The 15,062-nt window shown below is 43.4% G+C and overlaps 1 protein-coding gene across 3 annotated transcripts in view; it reads left to right on the plus strand.

Annotated features, from left to right (window-relative positions):
* KLHL8 (kelch like family member 8) overlaps window positions 1-15,062 on the plus strand; it is a 28,161-nt gene extending 13,099 nt beyond the window's left edge. For 2 of the 3 annotated variants that reach the window (XM_018576210.1, XM_018576211.1), the window contains 6 exons: window positions 2,489-2,632; window positions 4,367-4,478; window positions 6,320-6,488; window positions 10,527-10,686; window positions 13,351-13,552; window positions 14,450-15,061. In XM_018576210.1, coding sequence (XP_018431712.1) covers window positions 2,489-2,632; window positions 4,367-4,478; window positions 6,320-6,488; window positions 10,527-10,686; window positions 13,351-13,552; window positions 14,450-14,573 — 911 coding nt within the window. In that variant the 3' untranslated portion in view covers window positions 14,574-15,061. Of the gene's footprint in view, window positions 1-2,488; window positions 2,633-4,366; window positions 4,479-6,319; window positions 6,489-10,526; window positions 10,687-13,350; window positions 13,553-14,449 lie in introns of all 3 variants that reach the window. The other variant, XM_018576209.1, reaches the window with a different exon arrangement.

Genomic DNA, 15,062 nt, shown 5'->3' on the forward strand with positions numbered 1-15,062 from the left:
TTAAAGGAGAACTATGGGGTCAGGGCTTTTCCCCATAGTTCTCCTAAGGGTAACGGGAGGACACAAACTAGCGTCCTCCCGTCACCCTAGGCTCAGTATACCGCGAACTACAGCTCACGGAATACTGAGACTCCACAGCCGGGACGGATCCCGACATTACTGTCTGGATCCACCCAGCTGCGTGAGTGACAGCTGGCTCTGCCTATACAGAGGCAGAGCCAGCTGTGCCCGCCCCATTCAGTTTTGCCAGTCAGCGCTGGAGGATCTCACAGGGGAGAGGGGGGGAATCCCTGCAGGGAGCTGTCAGTGATAGTCACAGCTCTCTTCACGGATAGATCGAGAAGTGAGCGAACGCCGGTATGCTCATATTATGATGCTGAGTGATTTTCACTCACCTCATAGTTCTCCTTTTTAATACTTGTAATTAAAGTGGCACTCCACAGAGTACTGTAAATCCAGTTATAGACTAATGCAGTAGACCACATTCACCATGAGTTCTCCAGAGGGGAAAAAGTTTGGCTCGTGGATCTGTCGGCTCCTTATTTACTCTGGGTGATCTGCAGCCAGGGGGAGAACAACTTCAGGCAGAATAAAAATTAAGGTTACTCCAACCTTGTCTCCAAGTATCACCCTAACCGTTCCCTCCGCTCCTCCCAAGACCTTCTGCTCTCTAGCTCCCTCGTCAACTCCTCCCATGCTGGCCTCCAGGACTTCTTTAGAGTCTCTCCCATTCTTTGGAACTCTTTACCCCAACCGGTCTGTCTTTCTCCCACTCTGACTGACTGTCTTTTGGCGATCACTAAAGCCTCAGCTCTTTAGGGAAACCGATCACACTTCAACCTAACCACTGAACCATCACGTTCTCAAACAATTCATGCCCACACAGCTCCCTCCTCATGTATCACTTGCCCCTCCCTCTTAGATTCTAAGCCCTCACGGGCTTGTTCTGGATTGGTTGGTGACTTTGACAGTGAGTTAGCCGTGTATGTGTAAACTGGGGGTGTGTGGGTTTGTGGATAATGTATGTTAAAATATGCGTGTGGATATGGATGGAATTTTAAGACCGAAACGAAAAAATTTGTCATACCCACACTGGAAATTCTTTTGTTTTCTAACCTTTTTAAAATAACTTTCATATTTTAATTTTTTTACTTTACTGTCGGGGGCTCCTAAAACAGACCCCTGATATTTCCCTTTAGAAATAGGAAAAGAGATTGAGGACACAGAGTCCTCGATCTCTTTTCCTATTTCAAATCTCTTATTCTGCAGCCCTGTTATAAATGAAGAGGAATTCTCTATACTGAGTGTTCCTGTTCATTCATAACCTATGGATATAGTAGGAGTTACTAATGTCCACAATCCATGAATGAACAGGAAGTGATGCTGAGCACTGCCTGGTCATAATTGGGGACAACGTAAACATACTATGGCCTCAATTATTTAACTGCTCTCCATCCTGACCTTGCCTGTCACAGGAGGCTGTGCTGGAGCAGACACCACCGCTGACGGTGCTCTCCTCACTGCCCCGCTCAGCCTCCTGTAAGTTTCTTTTTTCCTTTCTATCCAAGATGTTTGGAACAACCTACCTGCCGAGTTCCTTCGAACACTGTGTGCAAGAATTGATGCTGTTTTGAAGGCAAAGGGTGGTGACACCAAATTGATTTGGATTCCTCTTCTGTTCATTTACTTTCCATTTTGTTAATTGATAAAAATAAACAAACTTTTATTTCTCAAAGCATTCTTACTTTGCAGCATTTGTTTTTTTGCACAGTACTGTGTGTGTATGTATTAGGGATGCACTGACATATCGGCTGAAAATTGGCACTTTTGGTAAATTCCTGAAAGTGAAATTTTTTTGGGTCGAAATAGCAGTGCATCCGTGATTTCTCTCCTCCTCTCTGGGCGCTGCTCTGTGTCCTAGCGGGGAGGAGAAAAACTGTCACAGAAGGCCGATCGCTGTGGGAGAAGAGCGATGTGGCCAGCCGGTGTCTCTCCTTCCACACCGCTCACCCTCCTGTCACAGTTTAGGAGAGCGGTGTGGGGACGGAGACAGCCATTGCTGTCACAGGAGGCTGAGCTCTCGCCCAGCTTCCTGTGACAGCGTGTGAGGATGGAGAGCGGGTACAAACACTCAGTGATCACTGTTTGTAAATAAATGAAGGGTTATTAAACCCTCACGTCTTATTGCATATATCTACTGCTGCTCTGTTGGTGAAAGAGTGCTCCAAAATTCCTGTAGAGAGGTGTAAGAAACTCATTGATGGTTACAGGAAGCGATTTGATTTCAGTAATTTTTTACAAGGGCTGGGCTACCAAATATTAATTGAGGGTGCCAATAATTTTGTCCAGTCCATTTTTGGAGTTTTGTGGAATGTGTCAGGTTTGGCTTTTTTTTTTCTCCACTTTTTTGTGTCATACCAATACAAGCAAAATAAATAAACATGAGAATGCCTAAACATTTGTAATTGCAACAATTTTTCCCCCTCAGGTGTCTTGTTCTGTGTGGGAGGAAGAGGAGGCTCAGGAGACCCATTTCGTAGTATTGAATGCTACTCTGTAAGCAAAAACAGCTGGTTCTTTGGGCCAGAAATGAACAGTCGAAGAAGACATGTGGGTGTCATCTCTGTGGGAGGTCAGTAGAATATCTGGGTGTCAGCTCTGTGGGAGGTCAGTAGAATATCTGGGTGTCGGCTCTGTGGGAGGTCAGTAGAATATCTGGGTTTCAGCTCTGTGGGAGGTCAGTAGAAGATCTGGGTGTCATCTCTGTGGGAGGGAGGTCAGTAGAAGATCTGGGTGTCAGCTCTGTGGGAGGTCAGTAGAAGATCTGGGTGTCAGCTCTGTGGGAGGTCAGTAGAAGATCTGGGTGTCAGCTCTGTGGGAGGTCAGTAGAAGATCTGGGTGTCATCTCCTGTCGGAGGTAGGTCAGAAGAAGATCTGGGTGGCATCTCTGTGGGGGTTCAGTAGAAGATCTGGGTGTCATCTCTGTGGGAGGGAGGTCAGTAGAAGATCTGGGTGTCGGCTCTGTGGGAGGGAGGTCGGTAGAAGATCTGGGTGTCGGCTCTGTGGGAGGGAGGTCGGTAGAAGATCTGGGTGTCGGCTCTGTGGGAGGGAGGTCGGTAGAAGATTTGGGTGTCTGGATCGGCCCCCTATGGTTGTCATTAGAACAGTAGGTGAAGGAAAGTCTTCCAGCAAGACGGAGAGGTCATTATTTATACAGCGTTAAATACCGTATTTTGTGGTCCATAAGACGCACCGGACCATAGGACGCAGGGAGGTCCGGCGCGCCTTATGGAGCACTCGACAGACTGTAGCTTCTGTCACAGCTTCTATGACAGAAGCTGTGACAGAAGCTGCAGTTAGTGACCGCTGAGATAGGTGGCGCTGTGATTACTGCGCCACAGTCTCAGTGATCACACAGAGCAGACGAAGAAAGTCCGTTCTTCGTCTGCTCTATGGTAATCTCGATCGTCGCCGCTGCTCGGTTTTAATACGAGTGATCTCATTAGATCACTCGTATTAAACGAGCAGTGGCTCCTACTACTCGCCCGGCGCCCGAAACTGCATGTCTCGGGCGTCGGGATTCGCTCCATAAGACGCAGGCACATTTTCCCCCTCCTTTTGGGGGGAAAAAAGTGCGTCTTATGGAGCGAAAAATACGGTAGTTAAAATCCCCCTAAATACAGTTGGCTATAGATGTAATTTGAAAATAATTGCAGCTGTTTCATAGTAATCTGCAGTCATTGACTGAGATTAAGTAGGGGAAAGATCACTTACTGTAAAGGAAGAACTCCGGGCAGAATTAGACTTAACCCTTGCAGTGGGGCTACCCCTACACGGCAAGGGTTAAGTGCTCATTTTGGTCTAGGGTCTAAAATATCAAACACATACTCACCTAAACCTCAGCTGCACCTTGCTTCTGGGCCGGTCTCTGCAGCCTCTCTCCCCCTCTGGTGATAGAATATCCCTCAGTGTCCTCGCATCCAGTACACTGTAGTGGACGTGGTGACTCATGGGTACTTACACTGCCAGGCCCGAGGGGGAACGAGGCTGCAGGGACCGGTCTAGAAGCCAGGTGGGACCAAGGATTTGGTGAGCATATGTTTATTTTAGACACTAGACCAAAACGAGCACTTAACCCTTGCAGTGGGGTACCCCCCACACCGCAAGGGTTACGTTTTTTTTATTCTGCCCCGAGTTCTTTAAAGTTTTGCAAAAGTTGTAAGTTTGACTTGGGTGTTGCGAGTACATTTAGATGTAACTAGGTGAACCTGTGCCTTGCTTATGCTTTCTTCTTGCAGATCTGGGTAACCTGTGGGCATATTGTTCATCAGTTTCTAATAAAGCTGCTTGTTTTCTTCTCTTTCAGGAAAGGTCTATGCGGTTGGTGGCCATGATGGTAATGAACATTTGGGTAGTATGGAGGTGTTTGATCCACTCACAAATAAATGGGTGATAAAGGCATCAATGAATAAGAAAAGGTACTGCAGAACATTCATTACCTTCCCAGGTGCTTTTACTTGGTGGCCGTCCATTTTCTGGTCTCCTGCTTCTTTATAATTGCTGTTCAGGGCAACCTATGATTTCAAGAACTTCCCTCGAGCCTCATTTATGTAGGTAGGAGCGGTAAATTCATTCAGCTCAGTGCATTGTTGAGATGAAATTCAAGGTGAATTCTGCATGCAGCAATCATGTCGCTACTACACCCCTTTTTTGCTTTTTTTTTCCTTTTCTTTCTAATGTCTTGTTATTGAGGAAACCTATTCCACATAACCTTGGGCTTGTAGACAGAACTAAAGCTTGTTTTTGATGGCGTACTGATTTTGTAGTTTCCTGAGAGAACACAGCTGTGTACACAGTGCCGTTTCATACAATGCCCCATCTTTTCATGCCATATCATTTTGTTTGGTAAATCCACTAGGAGGCATATGATTCCACTTCTTCAAGCTTGCCTGTTACAGAACAGTAGTAATGATGTGGGAAGGTGTACAAATGTTGCTTGCAAGTATCTGATGGCATCTTTCTTCAAAGGCAAAACTGAAAGAGCTCCAGGAATTTTTTTTAAGAAGTGCTCGTTTTTTGTCTAGGTTCTAAAATAACAGACCTGAAGCTCCAAGCCGGCCAGCAGTTAAAGGAGAACTATGGGGTCAGTGTTGTTCCCCCATAGTTCTCCTAAGGGTCACGGGAGAACACAAACTAGCGTTCTCCCGTGACCCAAAGCTCAGTATAAGGCGAGCTACAGCTTGCGGTACACTGAGACCACCGCTGCCGTGACAGATCCCGACATTACTGTCGAGATCCACCCAGCTGCGTGATTGACAGCTGTCTCTGCCTATCCAGAGGCAGAGCCAGCTGTCCCCGCCCCGTCCGATCCGCCAGTCAGAGCTGGAGGATCGGACAGGGGAGGGGGGAAATCCCTGCGGGGAGCAGGGAGTGACAGTCACGGCTCTCTGCAGGGACGTGAGCGAGCGCCGGTATATGTTCGCTCACTTCCCGATCTATTGAGCCGACGTGTGACAGTTTCATTGTCACACATCGGCTCTAACTATGAGGATGCGTGATTTTCACTCACCTCCATAGTTCTCCTTTTAACCCTTGGAAGTGTGGGGGTAGCCCCACTGTAAGGCTGGCTATACAAATCATTTTTTTTCTGTTCAACCCGCGGGCTAAACGGGGAAAAAATGTACTCGCTTCCTCCATCAACACAAACAGCATGTCGATCGAGGATACCCGATCCAAACGGGCCACCCATTGGCTGCCAGCTATGACCGATCGAAAATTTTCCAGGCGGCTCCTTCGATCAGCTGATCAAGGAGTGCCAATTGAAACGGAGCCGACAGCCCCACACACTGTGCGAATTTCGTCCAATACATTAAAAACCGGCCGGATTTCGGCCAGTGTATGGGCACCTTAGGGGTTAATTTAAAAAAAATTCCTGCAGTTCTTTGAGGGAAGATTTACTAAAGGAGTTGAGAATTTTTACACAAACACTTTAATTATCCAACCATGTGGAAAAAAAAAGAAAGATTGATACATTGAAGAGAATATTAACTGGGTTTACTGTGTGAGGATTCTCATCTTTAGTCAATCAGTCTGTTAGAATGCAGACTGTACTCACTGAGCATATGTTGTGTCCACATTGATGCTGCTGTCCTTAACAATCTTGTTATCAGCCCAATATAGAAAAACCCAATATACAAATCACATTGATTTTTCTTATTATATGTGTGTATGTACATAGAGAGAGAGATGTATAGATATACAAAAATGTATGGTATGTTTTGTGCTACAAGTGCATAAATAATTCTCTGCCTTTCACTAGGAGGGGAATTGCATTGTCGTCTCTTGGTGGCCCAATATATGCCATTGGTGGGCTGGATGACAACACTTGCTTTAATAATGTAGAGCGCTATGATGTGGAATGTGATCGCTGGACTGCTGTAGCTCCAATGAATACACCTCGAGGAGGTGTTGGATCAGTTGCTCTTATGGTATGTGAACACAGGCAAAGAGCCTGATCTACGGTAGTAAGGAAGAAATATTCTCTAGCCATTATATAGCCAGTAGTGATCCCTAAGAACTTGATTGTTCACATGTGTATACACTAATACCTATATAGACTTCTACAATATGTACATTCACTAAGATATATATTTCTATATAGAGATATCATATCTATATCTCTATATCTTGTATATAGAGATATAGATATAAACTATAGATATATCTATCATACATTCATACACACAGACTGCCATGGAAGTTGAGATTATGGCTGCCCATTGGAATGCCAGGTCTTAATAACACAACTAAAAGGATACTATGTTTTCAGATTCTACTTCTAAATTCTTTATCGCCAATTGGGGACACAGAAATGGCGACATACTTGAACATATGGGTTATGCCTTCTGAAGGTTTGGACATTGGCAAAAAACAAAACGATAACCTTGTCTCCAGTCGTCTTGCCTCAGTTTCTTGTTAGTGTACTGGGAGTTGGATGATTTTTCATCTTCTCCTATCTACTTACTCTGAAGATGTTTTTTCTCTTCAAACAAAACTTCTAACCTGCTACTTGAGCTGGTACAGCAGCTATCTGGATTGGCCAGTTCGGAGACTGTGCCTGAACCTTGCTGGACAGAAGATTGCATGTACTAGTTTGACCCTTGGGCACTGGGCCTGCTTGTGACACTCCCGGACACGTTACGTACTGGTGTGTTAGCCACAGAGCACTTTACATGTCCAGAGGCCTGGCACAGCCTCTGGTGTGACCCAGTCTCTGAAGTCTCACTCACTCTGAGAATTGCCCATTGATGGGGCAAGATGTCCTGGAATGTGACCTTCCACCACTGGGCTCTATATTTTGCCACTTTCCAGACTTGTGGTTCTCTGTCAGTTAGCTACATAGTGCTCTCAATATTTAGAGTATTGCTATACTCTGAGGTATACTCGCTGTCTCCGCCTGTGAGTATACCTCTGAATGTGATGCAGATATCTTGGTTGGTAGTATCTACACAATTTGGCTCTGCATGTGGCACTCGTTAAACCTGTGTGTACTGGCCAGTTTAACCATGGAGCGCTATGCAGAGTTCAGAGCAGAGGGACAGCTCTGTTTATTCCAGGCTCTGCTGATGATTTCTTTTGTAAATGTTACCACCTTTTGGGTGCTGCGTTCCACAATGTTGTGCTTCTCAGACCTGTGTGTCCTGTGTCAGTTAGCCAGGGAGCATTCTCCTTAGTTTAGAGCAGGGGCCCAAACCAAGTACTGAGTACATATGCATGCTTGTACTTTTCAGAGGTCCGATATTGTTCTATGTACAATCCTTGTTTTATTGATTGCATGTAATAATCTACTTTTTTGAGGTTGTGGATTTGGGGTTCTTGGTGTTTTCATGAGCTGTAAGCCATAATCATCACAATTATGACAAATCACGGCTTGAATTATCTTGCTTTGCATGTAATGAGTCTATCTCATATATTAGTTTCACCTTTTAAGTTGCATTAGTGAAATAAATGAACTTTGCACGATATTCTAATCGAGTTTCACCTGTATATTGCTGTTGCTGCTCCTATTTTGTTATACTGTGGATTCTGCTCCACTGCTTGTCTTCAGGACTTTCTCATCTCTGGCCGCCCGCGCCACACTCCACCTCACTCCGCTTTGGTTTGTGAGTAATCCACAACTTACAGGTGCAGTATGTCTTTTAAACAACATTTAGTGGACAGACCCATTTTTTTTCCTGCTACTTCTAAGGACGATTCGTCGGTCTTCATCCTGAGACTCGTATTTCTATAGGTTTTGTTCTCACCATCATCTCCTATAGCGTCCCTACCTGAGCCTACTATCTCTATTTAATCTACAAGGCCTTTTATCTTCACTTCATGAACTAATTAATCACCTCGCAGGCATTCAGAAATTTCTATTGCTATTTTTTGTCAACACAGACTTCTGATCCTACTGGCGCCTTGCCTCTAAGTATGCCTGTGCATTCTGTTCATATTTCTGACCCAAATGAAGCACCTTCATACCGTAAATGATGCATCTGATGTGCTCAATATTGGATCTAATCTGATTTCTGCAGTATGCTCAGCTGTGCCTGTTGAAGTTCAGTCTGCCCACCCAGATGTGGACTCTTCTATAGCTCATGCTGGGGCAAAGACCTTTCCCATACCTTCATATCTAAAAAAAAAAAAAAATCTTGAGTAAGGACTGGAAGCTTCCAATGCTATCAGCATTTTCTCCAACCATGTGAATAAGTATTTTCCCATGTATAGGGAACTCCTTGACAATTGGTTTCCACTTTCTGTGGAAGAGAAATCAAAGAAATAATGTCTCTGCTTTACTGATGCTCAACTGGAATCCTTTTTTACCTCCTAGTTTGTTAGCTGGAGCAGTTCTCCAGCAACTTTTATTAGTGAAACCATGTTTGAATGGATCACATCTTTTATAGCGAGTCCTTCTAATGCAGCTCACACCCCTGTTTTCCAAATGCTGTGTTGGCTTTTAAGGGGCATCTAAATTAGTGTCTCACAGGGCAGTTATGTCTGCCCATGTGCGTAGGGCACCACGGCTACATGCATTTAATTCAAGCCTACAGACTTGAGGACAAGGTCCGACCCTTCCCTGTAAAATTGCACTCCACTGGATGAGTTAGTGCTTCATGGACTTTTCAACATCGGACAATAGTATTTCAGTTTTGCGAGGCTGCCACCTTATTTTCTGTTCAGACGTTTCAGTTTTTCTAGGTGGATATTCAAGCATCCTCTGATGCCAGCTTTGCTTGTAAGGCTCTTCATGCAGCTCTGTTGAGCCCCTTATGTTGCCCTGTTGTTCACAATGGCCTTTTGATGCATTTGCTGTGTTGCTCACCTTCCTCAGTTTCACTGGTTTTCTATGTACCTATACCCTGCATCCATTTTAATGTACAATAAGAAAATAGGCTTTTTGACTTACTGTAAAATAATTTTCTTGGAGTACATTAGGGGACACAACTCCCTCCCCTCCCTCTGTTCTTATAAAACTGAGGCATGATGGGGTGGGAGGGGTTATTATATTATTCTAGGCTGTCTTCCAGGTTTGTTTGCCAGTGTGCAATCTCCTGAAGTCAGCAGCCTAGCCCTATGCACCCGAATTACATCCTGTGTCCCTCAATATATACAATTAAGGGCTCCAGTGTTCTCTCCGCCACCCCTTCCACTTCCCCTATCACTGCACTGTTTCCCTGCGTATGCAGTCTTGGAGGATAGCCTGTGATATGTAATGCACATATCCCAGGAGGCTGCGGGAGTAGGGACACGTCGTTCCCACCTAGGTGTGAATGGCAGCAAGGGGCTGGGGCAAAATAAAAAATAAAAAGATTGTAAATGCTCCCCATCCCCCAAAACAAGATTTTTCATATTTGTGGTTAGGGGGAGGGAGCCAGAGGGATTAAGTAGAAAAAGAGTGAAGGTCCGCTTTAATTTACTCAAGAAAAAAAGATTTTATGAGTTAAACTATTTCATTGTTCCATGTCAGGACATCACCAGGCTTGTAAAATGCATGCATGCTCACCTGCTGGAAGCTCTGTTTCTATTGATGTAGACACCCCAACAGAACTACATCTCCCAAATGCCCTTTCCATATACAGTGTGTGCAGGTTTGTGGGAGTCGAGGCCAGCAGCATTGTTTTGCAAGGGAAAATATTAATATATGAACATGGAAAAAGGGAGAGAGTGGCAGGGGATAGACAAAGTTCTGTAGTCAAGCTGGAAGAATTGACAATGCTGATTGCAATCGCAGTACTTTTCGGAGCACGCTAGATTTCTGGCAGATGAACAGGTGTTTAAAGAAAGTACAGAAAAAGGTATAAAATATGGGAAATGTATATGTATTGCAGAGATGTACTGAATGGTGTGCGGGTTTTATTAAACCAATCATTTTTTTTCTTGAATTTCTCGAACACTGCCACTAACGATGATGATGATGATGATGTGCATTTACCATATTTACTTCCTATAATTTCATATAGTGTCCTTTTTACTTGTGTTTTTAGAATCATGTCTATGCTGTTGGAGGTAATGATGGTGTTGCTTCCCTCTCCAGTGTGGAGAGGTATGACCCTCATTTGGATAAATGGGTAGACATTAAAGAGATGGGCCAGAGAAGAGCAGGCACTGGAGTGAGTGAATTACATGGCTGTCTGTATGTTGTAGGTAAGTGTTGAGCTGGTATACTTGCAGTATTTCAGACACCCAATGCAGATTAGCAGTAACTAAGCACAGGCAGAGACACTCCTGGAGCACAGAAAGGGACGCCCTGGAGCATTCTACTGATATTGGCATATATACTTTTATTGTGACTGCGAAACGATTGGCATGTGAACAGGAAAGATTTGCACATTGCAGGAGACGCCATTTTATTTTAGTCACTTCTGTAACCGTCACAATAAATAATGGTAAATTCCAATAGTGTTAGAATGCTGTAACACCAGGTTTGCCAAGAGACCACCATGACTGTATTACTTGTGTTACTGCCTGTGTGAAGAGTGTGTTTGAAATTTAAACCGCTTAAGTTGACCTTTACCCCTTTAACTAAAAATCACACCAGCATGCAGCTTTGCATACTTATAGATTGATATTAAATAAAATCATCTTCTTCGTCATTAAACATTTTTTTTTGCTTTTACTTCCATTTACTGGTGAGTGAGGCACTGCTGATTTGGCTTCACAGATCCTGGTTAGGCTACATCACCAGGGCCCTCATGGAAAATCTTATCTGTATATTGCATAATATTACAAAATCATGGGGGAAAGGCTCCCCCCAGATGATGTGCGCTGTCACATGTTCCATGAGGCAGACTCAAGAGTTCCAGGAAGTAAAGGGAGATGGATTCATCTGCCCTTAGTAAAAAGGGCCACTGTAGGATGAATGGGGAGGAAATGAAAAATAAGGCATGCCAAGGATAAAAAGACTGCAAAGTATACCTTCGTATATTGCCATTACTAAACTTTTTCTAAAGGTACCTTTTTGTTATTTGTAAGATGAGGGGGTATTTCCTCCTCAATAACATGGTTGCCTTGCTTGAAATGGTATGCAAGAAAATCTTTGCGCACTCGAGGAGTAATCTTAGTTATAATAAGCAGAGGCTTGTATCTGAGGGATGAGAGTAGGCAGTGGCTTTTATGAGAGGGGTAAAATTATTTAATGTTGGCTTTTGATGATGAAAATGGATAGGAGGGTGATTGAATACACTATTGCCAAAAGTATCGGGACGCCTGCCTTCACACGCACATGAACTTTAGTATATTTAGTAGCAAGGAAATGTCACGGCTGGACTTATTGCACAGGTGGCAACCTATCACGGTACCACGCTTGAATTTACTGAGAGCGACCCATTCTTTCACAAATGTTTGTAGAAGCGTCTGCATGCCTAGTGCTTGATTTTATACACCTGGGGTCATGGAGGTGATTGGAACGCCTGAATCCAATGATTTGGAGGGGTGTCCCAATATGTTTGTCAATATAGTGTATTTTCATGCAGAGCACAGTTGCCAGTAAACCTTTTAGCAGGTACTGCCTGATAAATAGGGAATGCATCCAAAACAAAGTGTTTTTTGGGTGGAAACGTTAACAAAAAACCCCCAGACCATGAATGTGCCATATGAAGGTACTGTATTTGTGGTTCAGCTATTCAGCAAATTGTTGAAATGCATACGGTAGTGTTAACATGAAAGACTACATAGTGCCTGGCATCTGAAACAAGTTTGTAGGAGAGTGATGCAACTTTAATAAGCGTAATAGAAAAACGAGTGTGCTTTTTGTGAGTGCATATTTAATCTATGCAGCGTGGGAAATGTACGTGTGTAGGTTAGCTACTACAATGACTCTGCCTCCTTGCTTAAAGTGACATTAAACCCTCAGATTTTGTAACATACACCAATACTGTAATGTGTACCTCACTGTAATCCATGGTTGTTTCCCTTCTCTTTGCTGCTCATCCTTTTAAATCTGTATCTGTTCTCATGCTGGGAAGAACTTCTGTTTTGCAGCAGACTGCCTTGTCTCTGAAATGGATACATGGTGTCTGTGTAAAGGTTCACAACCTGAGCCAGCACTACAGGAAGAGGCCCTCAGCTGCAAAGGAAAGTTCTCCCCAAGAGGGAGAAGAGATACAGATATAAAAGGAAGAGCAGCAAAGAGAAGGGAAACAACCATGTATTACAGTAAGGCACACATTACAGTATTGGTTTATGTTAAAAAATCTGAGGGTTTAATGTCACTTTAACTACTAGAAAATGTAAGTTCCACATAGGGTTGGGAAAATTGATGACTTACATTGAGAAAAGGAGCTTACTGCTTGCTCCTGTGTATTGCTACAAAGCCGGAAGCTGAGCCTGTGCATGTAATGAGCAATATGGTTCCATGTACATAAATGACTGCAAATTTACAAGGCTTTTAAAAAATGACTACATGTTGGTAAGATCAAGTTGATCTGTTTTAATCAATGTATATTACAAAACAAAAAGAAACCCTGGAATTTATATTATGATTACCTAGGATTTATATAGCGTCAACAGTTTGCGCAGCGCTTTACAGTATAAGGAAGACATTACAATTCAAGACAAGATGGTAAGGAGGGTCCTGCCTGTGAGAGCTTACAGTCTAAAAGGGAGGAGGGGTAGTGATATATGAGGAGGTAGCTGTGTGGGGGTGAATTGTTTTGATATATACACTTGTAAAGAATCTAATTGGCTAAAGAATGCTAATTCTTTATTTCCATCCGTTCTGTAGGTATGTGCCCTTTTTTATTTGGTATAGATTTGTGATCTGTGCGCAGTAACGTTTGACTGTTTACAATGTATGATTGTTTCCTGAAGGTGGATTTGATGACAATGCCCCTCTGAGTTCTGTAGAGAGGTACAATCCTCATTCCAACAAATGGGAGTATGTTGCAGAACTCACTACCCCGAGAGGAGGGGTTGGCATTGCAACGCTGATGGGAAAAATATATGCAGTTGGAGGTCATAATGGAAATGCATACTTGAATACAGTGGAGTGCTATGACCCAGTTATAAACAGGTAATTCTGCCGTTGTATGTAGCATTACAATTACTAGGGATGCACCGATACCAAGTACAGTACTTGGTACAAGTAGAGATACTTCTCCAGCTCCAAGACTAGACTAGAGAAAAAGTTAGGAGGCAGCTGTCATTTGTAAGGAGCACACGGAGCTCCTGGGATTTGTACATCTCTGTTTTAATGTACAATTTTGGTTTCATAAATATATATAAGGGATGCACAGATACCAGTTTTGCAAGTACTGGTACTTGCCCAAGTACTCGCAGATACATGACAACAAAAATGTATCAGTACTTGTGACAGTTTTTCTAAAACATTACAGACTAATGATTTCAGGACAGTGGCGGAGCGCCAGAGCCCAGTCACAGCTGCAACCCTGGTAGTTCTCATGAAAATGCCAAGTATGGCACTGGTATCGGTGCATCCCTAACAATTACCATCACTAGCACCAGGGCTTGATAAAACCAGGCACCAGACCTCACTGTACCATTCCTGTAGAGTGGAGAATAAAGGTCTTCATTGCCCATACAGGTTTGCATGTATCAGAATGATCTGCCTGAGCTCTGGTTACAGATCTTTGATAGGGAGTGAAGCAGTAACTGATATATAGGTAGATGCTGTTGAACAGACAAAGGCATTGAAAGCCTTTTTCATCCAGTCTGTAGGGTTGGCATATCAGGCAGAAGCCCGATTGTGTGGACTATGAAGCAGTGTTCTATTTCCATATCCCTAGTCTGCCATATGTGACCATATCCCTAGTCTGCCATATGTGACCATATCCCTAGTCTGCCATATGTGACCATATCCCTAGTCTGCCATATGTGACCTAATTACTTATGAAGTCCATATATAATGCTTTCTGTTTTCAGTAACGTTTCCTCTCTTTATTGTAAATAGGTGGGAGCTGGTTGGCTCTGTGGCTCACTGCAGGGCTGGGGCAGGAGTTTCGGTCTGCTCCTGTCTGTGTAGTCAGATCCGGGACATTGGCCATGGGTCAAGCAATGTGGTGGACTGCATGTAAACAATTTCTCTACAGACTGCAATGAACAACGTTCAATAACAACTCATCTCTTTTGGATTCATTGAAATCCCTGTTCCCAGGGTAATCCGATGTGTGTGCCAGCAGACCGATGCAAAGTTTTGGAAATGTGCTTTGTAGTCGGCACACTTGTGATGAAATGAAGGTTGCACTGAAGCTACACTTGTGCTCTTGTGACAGTTTGTGGCTGTGACATGTAATAACTTGGCAGTACATGTAACTGTATTCCTTTTCATATTCTTGATACGTATGATTAGGTTGAGTCAGTATTACACCTGGTAAGTTATTTGTTGAAGTGCCAAATGCGATTTGCATAGAATCTGCACATTTTGAATGCAGAAAAAGATATTTTTGTGTCCCGTGTAAATAATATACATTGTTTTGACATTTCAATATGTGTATATAGAGAAGTCTATTTATTAAACTATTTTTGTTCTGTGGAATGACATTACAGTAGTAGTGATGTTAGAT

The sequence above is a fragment of the Nanorana parkeri genome, unplaced genomic scaffold (assembly GCF_000935625.1).
Source record: "Nanorana parkeri isolate BGI_ZX_2015 unplaced genomic scaffold, ASM93562v1 scaffold59, whole genome shotgun sequence".
Classification (NCBI taxonomy): domain Eukaryota; kingdom Metazoa; phylum Chordata; class Amphibia; order Anura; family Dicroglossidae; genus Nanorana; species Nanorana parkeri.